This window comes from Neopelma chrysocephalum, unplaced genomic scaffold (genome assembly GCF_003984885.1).
Source record: "Neopelma chrysocephalum unplaced genomic scaffold, ASM398488v2 Primary Assembly neopelma1_26b, whole genome shotgun sequence".
Taxonomy (NCBI): domain Eukaryota; kingdom Metazoa; phylum Chordata; class Aves; order Passeriformes; family Pipridae; genus Neopelma; species Neopelma chrysocephalum.
The window spans coordinates 2,668,829-2,686,154 of record NW_020897696.1 but is presented as its reverse complement, the minus strand read 5'-3'; the positions used below and the strand labels follow the sequence as shown (position 1 = coordinate 2,686,154).

General features: G+C 37.5%; 1 protein-coding gene across 1 annotated transcript; it reads right to left on the bottom strand.

The window, feature by feature from the left end:
- Positions 1 to 271: 271 nt before the first annotated feature.
- EEF1E1 (eukaryotic translation elongation factor 1 epsilon 1) lies at positions 272 to 16,903 on the bottom strand. The gene is made up of 4 exons (XM_027676218.1): positions 16,765 to 16,903; positions 14,567 to 14,767; positions 8,006 to 8,101; positions 272 to 934 (listed from the first exon to the last, which is right to left on the bottom strand). The coding sequence occupies exons 1-4, from the start codon at positions 16,861 to 16,863 to the stop codon at positions 794 to 796; spliced, it is 537 nt and encodes a 178-aa protein (XP_027532019.1). The 5' UTR covers positions 16,864 to 16,903; the 3' UTR covers positions 272 to 793.
- Positions 16,904 to 17,326: the final 423 nt, after the last annotated feature.

Here is a 17,326-nt window from a genome sequence, read left to right as displayed (position 1 = left end):
GGTTTTTTGGTTGGCTTTGCTGAGGTGGGGTTTGGGTGGGTTTTTTTGGCTGTTTTTTTACAATCTTGAAACTTGAATTCACACTTGTGTAAAAATGAAGTGAGGCACACACAAAATCTTTAAGAACACTAACTTTTCTACCACTTCGAAAAAAATGCTTCTAGAATCAAAACAGTATACCACAAAATGAAGTAGGAAGTGAACTAACCTGTTAAAGTCTTCATATTCCTAACTGAATGAAAACTAGAAAGTTTCACAGCAAAACTAAAGCTACAGTTTTAAAATAATTTATTCAGTCACATAAATACTTTGTAACATTTGCATGTTCCCTTTTTCACATCCTTGGCACACAATATAGCTTTTAACTTTTACAAAACTAGTGTAAACATCCATGGAAAACAAAATGAAAAGAAAGCGGGACGATATACATAAAAATTCAATAAATAGCAAAAGGAGTGGATAATTGAAGGAAAATAACCAATTATTTCCTATAAAGATCATGTCATTACACTTAAGTGTTTAATTAAAGGAACTTTAAAATTTTTTTAAAAATAGTGAATTAAAACTCAATTTCCATCTTTCTACCATTGCTGCATTTAATCAGATACATGATACAATTCTTTAGTTCAAATTCTTGAATGAACAACAGCAATTCAATGCAAAGTATTATCTGAGGCATTAACAGTTTTGTTCACATACGGAAGGTTACAAAACAATATTTGCTACTATTGGCTTTGGACAGTATAACTTCTAAACTCCCAAACCTCCTTCCAACATGACATTAAGATTCTCCTTAATGAGCATTTGTGTATAATCTGTTCTTAATGAAGACGACATTAGAGAGATGCTGCCGGACACCTGGGTAATGCTGAATGTGGTTGAACCAACGAGACACGTTAAGGTATTTCTCCTTTTCTTGCACTGTGAGGTCCACCTGCATGGGGAATAAACAGAAAGCACAAGTAATACCAGGCACTGCATCACTAGTGTAAGTTAAAATGAAAGTAGCTAGTTTTACAAATGATTTAAACTCAAGTAAGCTGTTGCAGTCCAGCAGTATTCCATCTTAATTTCACATATTAATATTTAAGCCCCAAACATGTAAGAACTTTCAATTTACTCAAATGAACAGACCTGGAGGTGGAATATACATTTGTATGATACAGAGGGGAAAAAAACTTGCTTGAATTTAATGCATCTTTCTATTCCCTGGATCAGCATACAGTATTGAGGCATGCAGGGAAAGAGTTCCACAACATGCACAACCCTTTCATGTTAATTTAGAAGACAGACAGTATTGTCTCAGGCAAACTGACTAGTTTGTGTTTCCAGGTGTATTGCAAGTACAGCAGTAAGTTTTTTTCAAGCAATTTGAGACTGGATAGGTAATTGGAAGTTGTTTTGTATGACTATTGCCTAATATGGCATAGTTACTAAGAATCAGCATAGCTTAACACTTAACTGTTCAGATGTACTAGCTCACATTATTAAGATAGCAGTGGCATGATTCAAATCACCACAGTAAAACAAACTGGAAATCTGTCCATGCTTCATAAAAATATTTGAAGTACTATCACCTAGTCCTACAGTTTGAGATCTTGTTGTTCATGAGAGTTCTCAAGTTAAGAGCATAGTTACCTGCTTATTTCAACCCAGATCTAAATAGCTGCAAAATCAGTCAGGAAGAAGTTTCCAACTATCACACACAATCATTGCAACAACTCCTTGGCACAGGAATTGTGGCTAAGATACATGCAGAACTTCAAGCCTACCTTTAATCGGAGGGCTGGCTCAGATAAAGTCATCTACAGTTACAGATCCAAACTCTACCTTTAAAATTCTTCTAAGTTCAGGTCAGCAGCATCCTCAAAGCTTCACTAAAAAGTCTGTTATTCCTTCAGTCTTTCAACCCAGCTGCAGAAGAACTATTCCCATCTTGTATCACCTGTATTACTATTCCTTGATTAGCCATTTTATCTCTCCTTATGGCTTTCTAATCAAGTTAGTTTATCAGTTTAGATAATAATCATTAACAATCCTCACATTAACCTACTACAACTGAATTACAAATGGGGTAGTCCTCAAAACAGCTTACAAAACCTGCATCAAGAACAAAATGTGATCTTCACATCAACTACTCCATTTTATCTCACCAAGACTGAAACCAACCAGCATGGGATTAACCTCACTTTATTTTCAGTTAGCCAAGCTTAACTTAAGTCTTGACAATGCCTGCAGTCAATAAAAAAGGGTACATCTGTAGAGGACAGTTTTAACAGAAAATCGCTACCCACACATGCCTAATATTTTTCCACGTTTAGATTTCTAAAGCTACTCAAGGTTAATCCCCTCCTCAAAAACTAAACAGATGGCATATTCCTTATGCTTTGTTCCACAATTCTAGATTTTATGGATGCTGCAGGTTCATTCCAAATTTGGTCTTGGGCACAGGACAGCTAGAAACAAATCTGTTTCAACAAACTTTAGATCCCAGTGAGAATTACACATACTCACTCAGCTGTACGAGTGAAAAGCTGCTGTTTAAAACCAAGCCTCATGTTAAATTTGACCTTGTGACACACCAGTCTTTCGATTTCAAGCGTTGCCCTTAACATTTGCTACTTCTCCTAGCTGTTCTCTCACACAGCCCAGCACTTGACTTAAAAGATTTAAATGTGTAGCAGGAAAAAGAAAATAAGAAAATATACTGGAAAATGAACCAATGGAAATATACCAAGGAAGAATTCAAGGAGTTGCAGGAAGGAATTCTAAACTAATGGCACATAGCATTAAAGCTCTATTAACAGGAAGTTAAGAACACAGTAACTGTGGCAACAACCAAAAAGCAGGGATCTTGCAGCTGCTCCTAAACCCAAGTAGCTGCTTTTCCTATGGAACTTACCTGCCTACAAGTGGAGCACTACACATGTATTTCCACAACACATTCTGCAATTTTGAACTGTTATGACCCTCAGTTCACGCAGTATGAAAAAATCTGCTTTTCTTGCTCTTGGCATGGAAATGTAAATACTATTCCTACAGCTGTATAGTCTGATAAAAATGCACAGAAAAATCAATTAAAATCAGCCACATTTTCTGACCTAGAAATATAAGAGTTATTTGAATTAGGTAAGTGAAAGAGAATAACATTAATAAGTGAGAAAAAAAATTTCCAGAATTTTACAAACAAAAAGTGGAAGCTATTAAAATATAACACTGAGTATTTCACAAATTGCCTGAGTTTCTGCAAGTGCTGTATATTCAGGACCAAAAAAAAAAAAGCAGTATCATTTAAGGGAAGATGTTTTGATCACCTGCAGTGCATTACAATTAATCGTAATGCTATAGATGCTTGATATGAAGCTGTAGAACCATTAACAAAGTAACAGAGAATGAAAAGAACAATGTATGTACTCTTAGGCCATCTAAAATTACTCATAGTGAAGAAAAAGTATTACAGTATAAGCAGATACTAAAATGATACTAAAATACTAAAATTGAGATTACAATACTCTTTTTCAAAGTCTTTAATGGGTAAGCACTTGGTTATGAAAATGCTGAACCAAACTTTAGGTTTTGAAGCAGATACAGTATTTCCTCCCCATAATTTTACACTGAAAATTTTCAATCTTTACATTTCTCCAATGTAAGTCAACGAAGTCTGGAAAACTAGTTCTCCTTCATTCTGTTAGCATAGTGAAAAAACATCTGAAGGGCAGAACAGACAGCTACTCTAATAATAAAACTCCTTTTTGTACTCTAGGCACAACAAGCAAGATATTTTTACTTATTTACATAATGTACTCTATCAGTGAAATATATTAAAAAGCACTTTGTGGCATGCTCTACTTTTTACTCAGAACATAACTCTTAGGTTAATTGTTTAGAGATCACTTCCATGGCATTTTTTACAACATTTTGTTAGATGGGTATTTTCTGTTCTTCCTCATTAAATTAGACAATTCCCCCAAGTTAAGAAAGGCTGCTGTTCTGCTGTTATAATAATTATTTGCTATTAAAGCAATTATTTTAATAGCAAAGAAGCAGACACTCAATTTGACAGGCTTTTTTTTTTCCATGACACAAAAAAAAAAGAAAAAAGTCTTGTTCTTCCACCACAAAGCTCATAAAGGGGAACCAAGGTGGTCATCATATAATGCAACTTTAAGAATTGCTGCAAGGGCTATAAATACACAAGCTTTAATTATATTTGCTTTCCATAGCATTGGGGATGCAGGCATAAACTCTCATTCCCACGCTCTACATGTGCACAGAATGTCTAAAAATACATGGCTACATCTGAAGCTCTTTGGCATGAGGAAAGGCTAAGATACTATTACACTTTTTAACTTTAGCTTTTAAATATGGAAGAAAAAGAAAAAAATCCAACAGCTGGATGGTGTATTTCATGACATACATGTGCTTTCACGTTGTTTTGACTACTTTACTCCTGTTAAAGGAATAGGTTTAAAAGTAAATCTTTCCTTGAAGTTAAAACTGTTTTTTGTAATTCAGTGGAAGAACCATTTTTAGCATCATTCTTTAGAAGGAAAGCCTCATCTCAGTACTAAAATAAGCAGCATATCAGTGAATATTAACAAAAATTCATGACAATCTCTTTATTACAGGAAATATTCATTATGGAAAAAACCCTACAAAATAAACTACTATTACAGTCTCTTTATAGTTCACTATTAGTAGTTGTGACTCAAGGAGAACAGCTTAGTATGTTTTGTACTTGACTGTTTTTGATTTGACCCCAAAATTTTGTCTCAGGCTTCTTCCATTTGCACATATAAATTTCACCCATAAGTTATTTTCCAGACCTTAATAAAGAAATTTTGAAGTCAGACATACAGATTTGAGACCACTTCTTTGGTTCTGACAATTTTTTTGAAGTATAAAAGCAGATCAATCTTCATATTGATTATTTCTCTTAAAATAGAACTGGACTTCTGCTGTTCAAAAATACTTAGGAATAAAGACACTGGGAAACTTTCTTTTATAATTTTAAATTAAAAAACAGATATGAAAACAAGTTTATTACCACAGGGGGAATATAATGCTTACTGATTGCCTGAGCTATCCTCAAGCAATGCTTACAAATTCATGTTTTCTCTGCAATCTGTGCTTTAACCTAGTGGAACTTCATTGTTCGTCATATTTATCCACATATATATTTAAGCAACTGAAGTCTCTTTAAGACAACAATATTTATATTACATACATAGAGACATCAATTACATATGACAACGTAGATCACAATGACTGAAAAGGCAGTATAAAGCAATACACTTTTGGGTGTTTGTGACCTATATTATGATGCAGAACAACAATGCATACAATTTAGTTCTTGCCTTATTATTATGAGTGTGTATTTCTAATTAATAGACTCAAAATAGATCCTGTCTGCAAAAAGCCTGAAACACTACCTGTGAATCTGACTCTCACTGATTATTGTGCCACAACATGGATTTTTAAACACATTGTATTATTGTACTTAATAATATTACTTATTAAGATAACTAGAAGGGACAGGCAGAATGAAAGAAAAGCACCCAACTGCAGAATTAAGAGTTGCTGCTGGTCAGTAGACAAACTCAGCTAGTCAGCTCAAATGGACGAGCCTAGACAGTAAATAATCAGTCTCCAGAACTCTCCCTGGATTATGAGAAGGCAAAATGAAGACGGAATGAGTGAATGAATACAAAGACACATTATCTGTATTCAGGAACACTAAGAAAGGAAGATGATACCACAAGTGAAGAACTGAGCAAAAGGATTGGTTGGTCTTAAAAACCTTTCCAATAAAATGTGCATCAGAAGGATTTTAAAGTTTTACTACTTGGCTTATTCAGGGCGATCATGATATGTCGGTAATATTTCCAGTATTCTATTGCTAATGTCTGTGTTAGCATTAGAGTTAATCAGAAGTGCAGAGATTAGCCTTAAAGGTCATTATCAGCAACATTTTCAGATCAATTTTTTAGACAACTTGATGGACAGCAAGATCTGTGGGTCTCCCCATGTCTCCCATTTTTACCTCCTTCCTTAAAGGATTACAGGAAACATTTATTGATATTTTGCATAATTTGGCTGAAGCAGTGGTGGATATGACCAACTGCTGCCCTGGACCATATCACATGAAGAGATACAGCAACTCTTCCTGCCTCCCTCCTGGATGTACACTCTTCTCATTACAGGGAAAATAAAAATAATTAAAAAAAAATTTAAAATCACAGGATTCTACAGTTCAAGATCTTACCTATATAGTTAAGTACTAATATGAATCAATTCTGAAAGCTTCAAAATATATGTAATTCCTAGTTAGTAGCTTCTGAATTTTCATATTTATTTAGGATAGTAACCTCGTTACTTGCCCTTTACACCTTTCTGATTCACCAAATTATATTCCGTGGAATCAAACATTTCAGAAACAGATGCTATACTATAAACTTGTCCCAAGTAGTGTCTGGGTGGTTGCAGGCACCCAGGAGCACCAAGTCATTTGTTTTTACCATCTGTTCTATTTCCCAAAGCAATAACTTGTATCTTTTCTTCTTGATTAGGTAGTCTACTCTAGAGCAAACTCTAAATTTAAAAATGCTTGAATTTTCCCCTAAGTTTTTAAAAAAAATCTCATTTGAACTCCTACTCTCTTACAGCATATACAGTCATATTTTTAGAAGGTAATAAGCGTTTTTTCTACATCTGCATATCATATGTGAAAGGTAACCCATTCTGACACTTTAGTTAAAACATCTATCCTACTACTTAGGATATTTTACAAGGCAAATATGAATTAACAGAATTAATTCTAAGTGACTTACACTAGCATGTTTTCAAAAACCTTCTGAAATGAAGCTTCCCTTCCCTCTCTGCTGCTCAACCCTCTCTCATTTGAACTTTTACTCCTGGACAGTCAAGACACAGATACATAAATTCTCCCTCATTTCTGGTAGTATTTCACAACTCGATTCCTCCTCTCCTCTGCCTCCATTTTGAAATGTAGCATTCTTCCACTCTTCTCCAAGAGCTCTGCTTTTAATTGTATAAAAGTAACCATTCACCCAGGTCATTGAATTCATTGATTCTCAGACACATGGGCACCCGTCAGAGGCATCTTCTTCTAATTGTCCTCTCCCCTTTCACCCTCCCCCCCAGCCTCATGATTTTCTAATGCAAAACTGATGGATTTCATCTTCTCCCAAGAACTTAGTAGACCTTCTCCTGTAAGTCCTTCGGTTTCTTTAGTTGCACCCAATCCAGAGAATGACAATGGCTCATTTACAAACACATTCCAGCACGAAATGCAAATAATTTCTACTGCTCTATCTTTAAATTAGCACCTGGGGTTCAGAACTGAAGGTGCAATGACTTTCGAGCACCTCATGGTAACCTGAGCTGACTACAAGGAATCTCAACATCTTCCCCACTCAGGACAAACTTATTTTTGCAGGGAGGCGGCAGGGTGTGTTGTGTGGTTTTTTTTCCTCCTCCTAAGCACTAGCTCCCCATGCTATTTTCATATTATGTACCTTTTATCAAGTATTATCATTCAAGTCTTGAAACACAAATGACAATTTGTTATAGCTCAAACTTTTTTATATGCATTCATCCTTCAGGAGCTTAATTTACATGCATCTGTATTCCTCTAATACTAACAAGGTTGGTACTTTCAGTTCTGACACATCCTTTCAGTTTCATTTATTTATTTCCTCATGTAATTCTGTAAGTAGTCATATTTCAGACTAGAAAAGATAAGAATCAAACAATCAATCCTTGAAACACAGGGACAGGTATCATCCTTGCTATATTATACAGAGGAAACTAAAGCATTCTGGACATTACAGGTAATACACTTCTTCTGACAGATCCATAGCTAAATCTTAAAGTATAAAATGAACAACTTAAAAATGAGTTTTATTTTTCTCTGTTCTGTTCCATTTAGATAAATAACAATTATGGCAGTTGTACATATAAAAATAAGGCAAGTAAAGCTTACCATGATATGATGCAATCCATAGTACATCAAAATGTCTGCTAAGGTAAAAATGTTTCCTGCAAGGTAGACTTTATCTTCAAGGTGCGTGTTAAGATCCTATAAAAGAAAAAGTCATTACACTGCTGTAGTATTGACTTCACGAAACAATACATTAAGGCAATTGTTAAAAATAACAGAAACTTCCTTTGGAGACCATGCATATAAAATAAACACCAGCTTTAAATTACCCCAACTCAGCAAATGAGAAAAACAATAAAAGAAGAAAAAAATTCTAAAAAGTGAGTGTCAAGGTAAGAAACTAAAATATCACCATTCTTTGACAGCGAGATTAGGTAAAATTTAAATGCTGGTGTCCAAAAAAAGTGCTTTACATCTAGTCAAATTTTTGTAAATACAAGTGTAATTTATTTTAACCTGACTCCAAAGAAATATTTCCTTCCTTTTCTCTACTTCTTACCTACTTCTCATCCAATTTATGCATCTTTCTGCCCTCTACTTCCCTCTAAAAAAAGAAATGTAACCACAAAGAAAATTACCTACTTTACGCTGATGCCAGTTTAAGCAAGCTTTAGTTTTAAAATATTCTTTTCAGAAATGTACAAAAACAAGTTTCCCAGCTTTTCCTTAGATTTGGAAACTCTCCTTGTTAGTTGTGCACTCTCCTTTTTCCCCTCAGACATCTCCTTGAGCCAACACTCCCCCGAAACAGTTAGTTATACTTAAATGTAACTAACATTTTAAAAAATTTAAATTTTTCAGTCTCAATTACAGCACACTCCATTTAAAGACAACTTTTTATTAAAAGAAATAAAAAACATCTAGGGCAAGGAGAAGGGGGTTAATAATTAGTGAACAATTAAAAAATTATATTTAGCCTTAAGCATGTTGCACTTTTTGTGGTTGCATAATTTTACCAATATAGAGATATCCTACAGGGCACATATTAAAAAAAAACAAGACTGAAACACAAAACTGAAATGATGAGACTTTAAAGACATCTGACCTTGCATTTGCATTTGACAAGTTTGACTACATTATGCCACCTTACCATTTCTTTGATAACCTCTTCATGACAGGACTTCTGTACTTCTGTAATATTTAAACATCCTCCTGTCTGCTTTGATTTCTTTTATTAGAGCAAATCAGGGAAAAATATTAACCCCTGCATAGTTAAAATTCTGTAAGGTCAATTGCCCCTGGCTATGTAGCTTCTTTTCTTTAGACTGGTTTACTCCTTTGTTCATGTTAGTTAGCACTCAAATTACTTTAAATATGTAACTACAGTTCTGTGGAATTTCCTACACACATGCAAAAGCAAATGCAATGTTAAGAAGAAAAAACTTGCAGGAAGAAAAAAACCCAACAACCTAGAAATCTGTTTACTAGAAAAAAAACCCATAAACTTGTCTGTTCTGACAGAGATCTTTGACCAGCATTTTTCATTTCAACTAACCAGAAATTCCACACGCATTATAATGAAAAGTAACACCACTAGAATTATATGCCAACCTCTCATCTCCATTCTTCTTAGCCTAGGCTACAGAATTGGGATTTTGTAAAGTAAAAAGCTCATTATCTCCCAAGATACAATCACCAGAGTTATTTCCATGCTCAAAATTTTGGATTTCTTCATCAAAAAAATTACAGCATGTTAATTCTGAGTTTTATACTCATGTGTACACTCCAAACAGTCATCAATAAAAAAAAATCCTAAAACTTTAAAGGCAAGGTAAGCCATTACAGCGTGAACAATTATTTATTCTGGTTCATCAAATTTTATGAAGTCAGTTAACTGAGTAAATTAAATTTGACAAAAATAGTTTAGTCTTGTATAAATTAGCATTAGTTTACAATTCTGGTTTAGAACATATACTTTCCTCCCATAAAATACAGACATATATTCCTGTTTCATTCTGCAAGTCAAGATAATTCAGAAGCACCACAGTAATTTTTCGTCTATGTGCATTAGGCACATTTAGTTAATCTTGCCTCATGGGTTATCCTTCCCATGGATGATTACATTACTGGCTAATAGCCAACTGTGTTAAAACACCCGAAAGTCAAGTTTTCTGAAGTGACTATGGTATTAAAGTGAAACAGTGTTTTTGTCCTGGAGACATTAATGAAAATACGAATACAAAATTGTATTGAATTTCTATTACATGCAGGAAATTCAGGTCTGTTAGCTGTCTTCAGTATCACTGTCTTTCATGTACTGAATACCATAGTCTTGGAAGTAGCTTGTAACTACATAAACTTACTATTGCAATCCCTCAGAAAACTCTTTCTCAAATTTCAAACAGCTATGTATGGCATAGCTGCAGTATGATGCACTAATATACATCGAACAACTGCAGCAATTCAAATTCCATTTTTAGGAATGAGGGCAAAAAAGCAACGTAAGAACAGGTACTGCATTATTTATGGACTAACTGATGGATTTTCATTTGCTTGTTCTATGGAAACAAAAAATCCAATTTACAGTCCATATCTAGCAACAGCTCAACACATCCCATCCATGGCACACTTCTGACTACCCCACATTATTGCTCATTATCTTTTAAGTATGCAATATAATTGTCTGTAATCCATTTAATCCACAAAGGCAACTGAATCACTTCCAGTCACCGCAAGCTGGAACAGCAATCCGGATAAGCAACAGTTGCTTCTTGTGACGACTCAGTAGCTTACAATGGACCTAATCATACTCTGATTTTGTTTTGGATATTTTGTCCACAACATCCTGCTGGTGTATGTATTTCCCTTACACACAGAAGCACATCCTTTCAGTCAGCAAGACTGTCAAGGTCATTTATGCCCTAAGTGCCTTTGTATCTATCACACCATGCAAAGACAAAAAGCTGAGCACTCTCAAATGCCCCAGGAAAGCCCCTGACAATGCAGAACCCAAGAAAGGGTTTCTGCAGCCACATCCAAGAAAAACAGAACTGCACTGTTGGTGCATAGTTGTATTTTTAATTCTCATGCAAGAATCTTGTGTTGAACTGGCAAACTATGAGTTACACTTGGTCTGGAAGAATATTATATTCAACATACCAAGTTTCTTGTAAAAGAGAGAAGAAAAATAATCAAGAAATATTGCTCCAATAATTGAAATTCAATCCTTTAACCTGTAAGCACAAAAGCATATCCTGGTGCTAAAAGAAGAGGAAGAGAAGTGAACACAAAGTGGAAGTTTAAAAGATACTTGCTGGATCAGCTTGCTAAAGCAGGTAGGCATCCCATTTAGAACTCTATCAAAAAACAGTGTACAAGAACTGTGGATTAATGGCATGGGCAGAGCATGGATTAACCTGCTTTTTTATCTGTGGAAACAGTCATTTTTTCAAGCAAGCACATTAGATAGGAACTGAAGCTTTCTTATTCAGATTTCTAACCGGACTTCATGCTTACAGCCGGAGAGCACAGGAGATTGGGATAAAGTTAGTTGAAAGTCAAGGAACACTGTTTTGCATAAGACACAAAGTAGTACACAAAAATTCTGGGTTATAATTATCATTCAGGGACCAGAGGTATCAACGTTCCTGTGAATTCAAGTACAAGCTCCTAGTTATTTGGCAGAGCCGAATATGCCTGAAGATGGTGGGGGGGTGGGAGGAACACGCTCAAGTTTGACATACCTAAAATTGACAAAGCAGAGACATTAAAGCCTCCTGAACAGAATTCACTAACGTCTAAGTAGACATTTGATGGCACAAGTGTTTCACAAAGGTTCTCAATTCCTTCCCTGAGGAGCAGAAAAACTACTAGTTATGAAGCACAACGGCTCAGTAATTTTCAGGTTTTTTTTCCCCCATGCAGCTTAATTTACCACTAACCAAACATCAAAGAAACAAAGGAAAATACTCTTATCCTGTGTAAAGAAGTTAACATAATGCATTGGATATTGTGCTATCACTGCTATTGACATCCATCGTTCCTACATATCTGCTATAGAACAGCCCAGAAGTATTGCTCCCATTTATTCTCTGTCCAGTACAGAAGCACAAATCAAAATTAGACAAAACTTCACAAGCCCATTTATTGGCCCGTTGTGAACAGTATGGCATTTGCTCTGTATAAATATAAAAAACCTGGCTGAGATGGTCTGTTTCACCATTGTTTTCATGCCAAGTAATAGCTTTAGGCAACACATCAGTAAGAACAATTTAAGAACCTATTTTCTTAGGGCAAAAAGATCCTTCCTGTTCAAATTAACAAACATTAAACCAGTTATTTACTGACACTTTGTAGAATCACATCACCTCAGTTAAGGGTTAAATGGAGGCAGCCTAAAGTTTATAGCAGAAGTGACTGAACTGTTTTTGGCGCAGCTTATTATAAATTGTGGCTCTAGGCTGCAACTGTCCCAAGACTGCCATTGTGTATTCCAGACACGTTGTAAAACTACAGCCTCAGCCTTCCCTCCCTATTTTAGTTTTTCTTTTTTTTTTAAACCGTACTCCCTTTTGGCACAGTATACTTTAATGGTAGGCTGCCTCTTCTTCTGATTAATCACAGTGGCAAGAGAACAAATTAAAAAAACCCTTAATTGCTATACTATGAAATTATTAGTGTTGGAACAATTCCACAGCAGCCCTGTGTTAAAATAAATTCTGGTTATTCAACACTTGCTAAGAAAAAAAAAACCAAAACCAGGAAAACTTTAAAATGGTAATATCTCATCATGGCCAGGCTTCGCGAACAAAGATTTGGGAATATCTATTAAACTACTTAAAGGCAGAGATTCTCCTTTAAGTGACATTGATTGTTTCTCAGTAAGAAAGTTTGGCTTTGCTTGGAAATACTTGATTTATCTACATATTTGTATTTCAGTATATTGTCTTTTCTACATGGCCAGTGTTGCTAAGCCTAAAACTGAAGAGTGATACGAGCTTCAGCATAAAACTGCCATATCTCTGCATCTGGTTTTAATACTCTATTGCAGTTCTGCAAATACTCATTGACAATGCAGATATCATCATTGAAGCCATCCAGAGCAGATGTACTTTTTTATAAGAAGACAGAAAACTTGCTTTTGGTTTTTATATCACAGAAGGGCAAGAAAGGTGAATAAAAGTAAGTTATCTATTCTCATAAGGTCTTCTCACAGTTCAGAAGAAGGAAAAGCATCACAAATTCGTTCAAAAAAATGACTGAAACTATATGATACTTGTCATAAAGCTTTTTTAAAAACTAACTAGGTAACAGGGGCCTTCAAGGGTCACCTAGTGATACCACAGCTAAACCTGAAGTTAAAACCCAGATTAGTCAACGTCTCCTTCAATCAAGTTCAGAAAACCCCAAAGGATAGACAGTTTTCATGTGATATCTGTAGAGTAACCATGACTGTGAAGGTTTTGATAACGTTTACACATAGAAGGTAAGAGCAGAGATATTACAAAAAGAGAAGCAATGTAAACAAACTTATAATTAACTGATGGAAGATATTTCCCAGATACAATGAAATCAAGATAACTCAGATTATTTGGGGTGCAAGTGAGAGAAATGGTTCTTGAGGACTTTCACCAAGTTGGTAAAGCAGACGTGATATTCCAAGTCCTCAAGATCAAGAGGGTTGTCAGCTTGAAGAAGGCAACAAAGTTTTGCTTTGCATCATTTTCAGATGCAAACCAGAGTCAAAGTAAAGTCAACCAAAGCTATTTCTAAACCCAGACTGACTAGTAGGACTGAGCAGTTCAACTTTCCATGTAAAATATACTTTCAAAGTTAGAAAAAACAACCACTTTAAAAACTGACTGAATTTCACTGCTGTTTTATACACGCCTAGTAAACGGTGTCCTTAGAAGTTAACAGCGTAAAGCAAATTTTCAAGTTGTTCCCACAAGACTGCGAAAACACTAATTACCAGTCACAAGGAGCAAGAAGATAAATAGAGTAAGTTTTACTATCTACTCCTTGCCATCTGGCTGCTCAAATAACAGGGTGACCCTTGAGATTTTCTTTTCTGCTTCCACCTGTTTAAGAGGAAGTAAGCTTCAAACTGCAGGAGAAGTTTAATAACAGCAGACCAAGGTCTCCATACAAAGTACCTTGATGTAAAGGGCAGTTTTGTAGAGGCTCCTTTACGATTTTGCTTTTCACACACAATTCTGTCCAATAACTCCTTTCAGCATCAATGCCAATTACCACAGCAAGTATGGCCTGTATTCCATAACTGCCAAGTCAATAAAAACAGCTTTTAAAACAATCAGTGAAGTGTCACCTTGAAATACAAGGTGAACTCGTTTATAACCAAGGGTTTATGAAGATAATAAGAAACTGGTGTCTTACACAGGTAGCTGAACAATCTCTAAACTACATGGAACAGCCTGCTCTGCTTCATATGTTTTACAGTTTTAACTGTTTTCCCTCCTGTTTCAGCTTACTAAAAGTGAAAAGCAGCAAGCAGAATAAAAGCCAGTACTTAACAATACTGTCAAGCTTTTAGCATTTGCTTAGTTTTATTAGCTGCATGTTCACACACACATTAGCACTGTAACCTTCTTCTAGGTCTAGTCACTCCAAAACTCAGTGGCAAGGTAACTAAGTACTCCTTACCTTCAGAATTATTCTAGTATCTTCCTTACTTGAGCCTCCATTTACTCGAGTCACTCTGTATTCCAACCACTGCTGAACAACAGCTTTCTCTTCTGCAGTGCTCCCGAGCAGTTGGTCTTTCTTAGCCTGCCTGACAAGGTGGGCAGCAATGGTCATCAACCCTGTCAGCCCAGGGCCATTGCTGGTTTGGAGAACAGGAATCTGGAAGTGGAAAGAAGAGCGTAAGACTTAACAACTCATTAACAAAAGCCGTCTCTATATGGATAGCTATTGGTTATTTACAGCCCCTCAAAAGGATATTTAAGGCAATAAGTCAGAATTTAGAAGCATTCATAGTAAAGGTAGTACCATCAAAACCAAGTGTGTGTTTGCTTTTCACTCTCTGGGGTTTATTTTCAGTTCTTACAGAAGAACGTGAACAAACCAAGACATCTTTAGCTCCAATTAATCAAATTCTGCCAATATGAGCCAGAAATAGTATTGTTTGTTCTAACATTGGCAGAAATCTTATTAACTGACTTTTAACTCGTTCTCAAATTCAGGACTCTTCCTTAAGAATGTAAAGTCAGCAGCATCCAACTTCTCTCTGAGCAAGCAAACTGCAGTGACCTCCTGAAATGCTTATTCATACTTACTGCTCCATTCCCAAATGCCCTGACAGAAGCCAGGAGCTCCCTAGTACTGCGAGGGGACAACACAACACACCTCTAGATTTAACCATGTCTTTGTTAGTGACAGCAGCACATGTCAAACTGTGAGAAAGAAAACTGAACCACTAAGTCAATAAATGAAAGAATGAATTGAAACTCATTGCAACAGACTGAAGTTCATTCAGTTATTTATGACATCAAACAACAGAAACCGATTAAAATGCAACATTTCTTTTCATTTAAAGTATCTGACCACACAGTCTATGTTCAGACTTATTTAAACTAAGGTGCAAGTTGATACAACTACAAAAATAATTTAATGTCTTTGACTACTACTAAGGTTTTTTTTCCACTGAACATGCAGCCAGAAAAACTACAGACAGATCTAGCTACTCAATTTTTTCAGCCTTATGCTTTACAGTAAATAGCACTAAAATACTGGTGAGGTTACTAAATAATTAAGACAGCTTTTGCAACTTAAGGATATATATAGATATTCAGGACTCTAATTATAAGTAATCAATTAAAACCCCCCAAACTATAAAGCAACTGCACAGCTTCTTTTCTCCATCCACCTTCTCCAGGAGGGAGGATCAGGTAAAAGGCGTCACAAAATTTGTGACATTCAGCCTCATTATTACATTTTTCATGCCTCAGGTGCCTCTTAAACCATGAAACTTAACGTTTCCATACAAAACTTCAAAACATCAAGACATCTAGAATCAAAGAATCATCAGGGTTGAAAAAGACCTTCAAGATCATCAAGTCCAGCACTGCCACTGTAACCTCTAAACCACATCACCTCGCACTAGATCCAGATGCCTCTTAAACACCTCCAAGGATGGTGACTCCACCACCTCCCTGGGCATCCTATTCCAATGCCTGACCACGCTGACAGTGAAATTTTTATTCTAATATCTAATCTGAATCTGTCCTGCTAAGCTTAAGGTCATTTCCTCTGGTCCTCTCACTGCAGGCATGGCAGAAGAGACCGAACCCTACCTCACTACAACCTCCTTTCAGGCAGGAGTACTTTAAAAGAACAAAATATTTGAAAGCAACAGTTCCTCACTACAGACACCATCCCAACACTAAAGCAGCATCTTTCCCCCCCCCATGTAATTTAACCACGCCTGCACAGACGTAACTCGCACAGGCATCAGGGAAAGGCAGAGAAACGGAGAGCGGTGCAAGAACAGATATATTTCAAACAGACATCGACGATACACGATGCCCTTTCCACGGGCAGAAGGATGAGGTTTCCAGAACCCACAGACTCGCAGACAGCGAGAGCCTACAACATCCATAACGTATGGGGGACGATGAAGGGACGTCTGGAGGAAGCACAGGCGAGATCCTGCTCAAAGAGAAGACGCAGGCTGGTAACTGGGGGGCCGCAGCCACCGTCCCACGGGAGTTGGGCAGGAACCGCAGGGGAGGCGGGAGGGGAAGCGCAGGGGGAAGCAGCCATCGGGGAAGGGAGGCCAGGGGGCGCCATCCCGCGCGCGTCGCCGCCGCCCGCTCCCGGCCCCTCCTCGCTCCCTTCACCTTCCGCTCCCCCTGGACGCCGTACTTGTTCCCGGCCGGCAGCCCCAGTAGCCGCTCCAGCAGCTCCAGCTCCGCCGCAACCGGCGCCGCCGCCGCCATCTTGGAGCGCGGTACACGCGGGAGAGGGCAGGAAGGCGTCAACAACCGCCCGCACCATTGGCGGACGGAGCCGCCACGCCGCCGCAAGAAGTGCCACTGCCATTGGCTAGAAAGGCCAAGCCAGCCAATCAGGCGCCGAGGGAGGCTGGGCCTTGCAGCACCTCGGGGGCGGGAGAAGAGCGGTGGGGTCAGGGGTGGCGCATGCGCAGTCGCGCACACTCACGCGCCCACATGTTGGGCCAAGCACGAGCTCGCCAAGCCACGCCCCCGGGGCGGGGCTTCAGCGAGGGGGCGGGGCCCGCTGTGAGAGGCCGCGGGGGCGGAGCCAGCGGTACCCGTACAGCCTGACGGTCCGTGGGTAGTGGCTGGGATGGGGGTGCGCGGGGTGCTTGTCTGACTCTGCCGTTTCAGAGAATCACAGAATCAACTAGGTTGGGAAAGACCTCTGAGATCATGGAGTCCA

Excerpts from the sequence above, each read along its gene's own strand:
- EEF1E1 (XM_027676218.1), bottom strand. The coding sequence starts at position 16,863 with ATGGCGGCGGCGGCGCCGGTTGCGGCGGAGCTGGAGCTGCTGGAGCGG. Across the intron at positions 8,102-14,566 it reads ATACTAGAATAATTCTGAAG|GATCTTAACACGCACCTTGA; the intron begins GTAAGGAGTACT and ends TTTCTTTTATAG. Across the intron at positions 935-8,005 it reads ATGGATTGCATCATATCATG|GTGGACCTCACAGTGCAAGA; the intron begins GTAAGCTTTACT and ends TTCCCCATGCAG.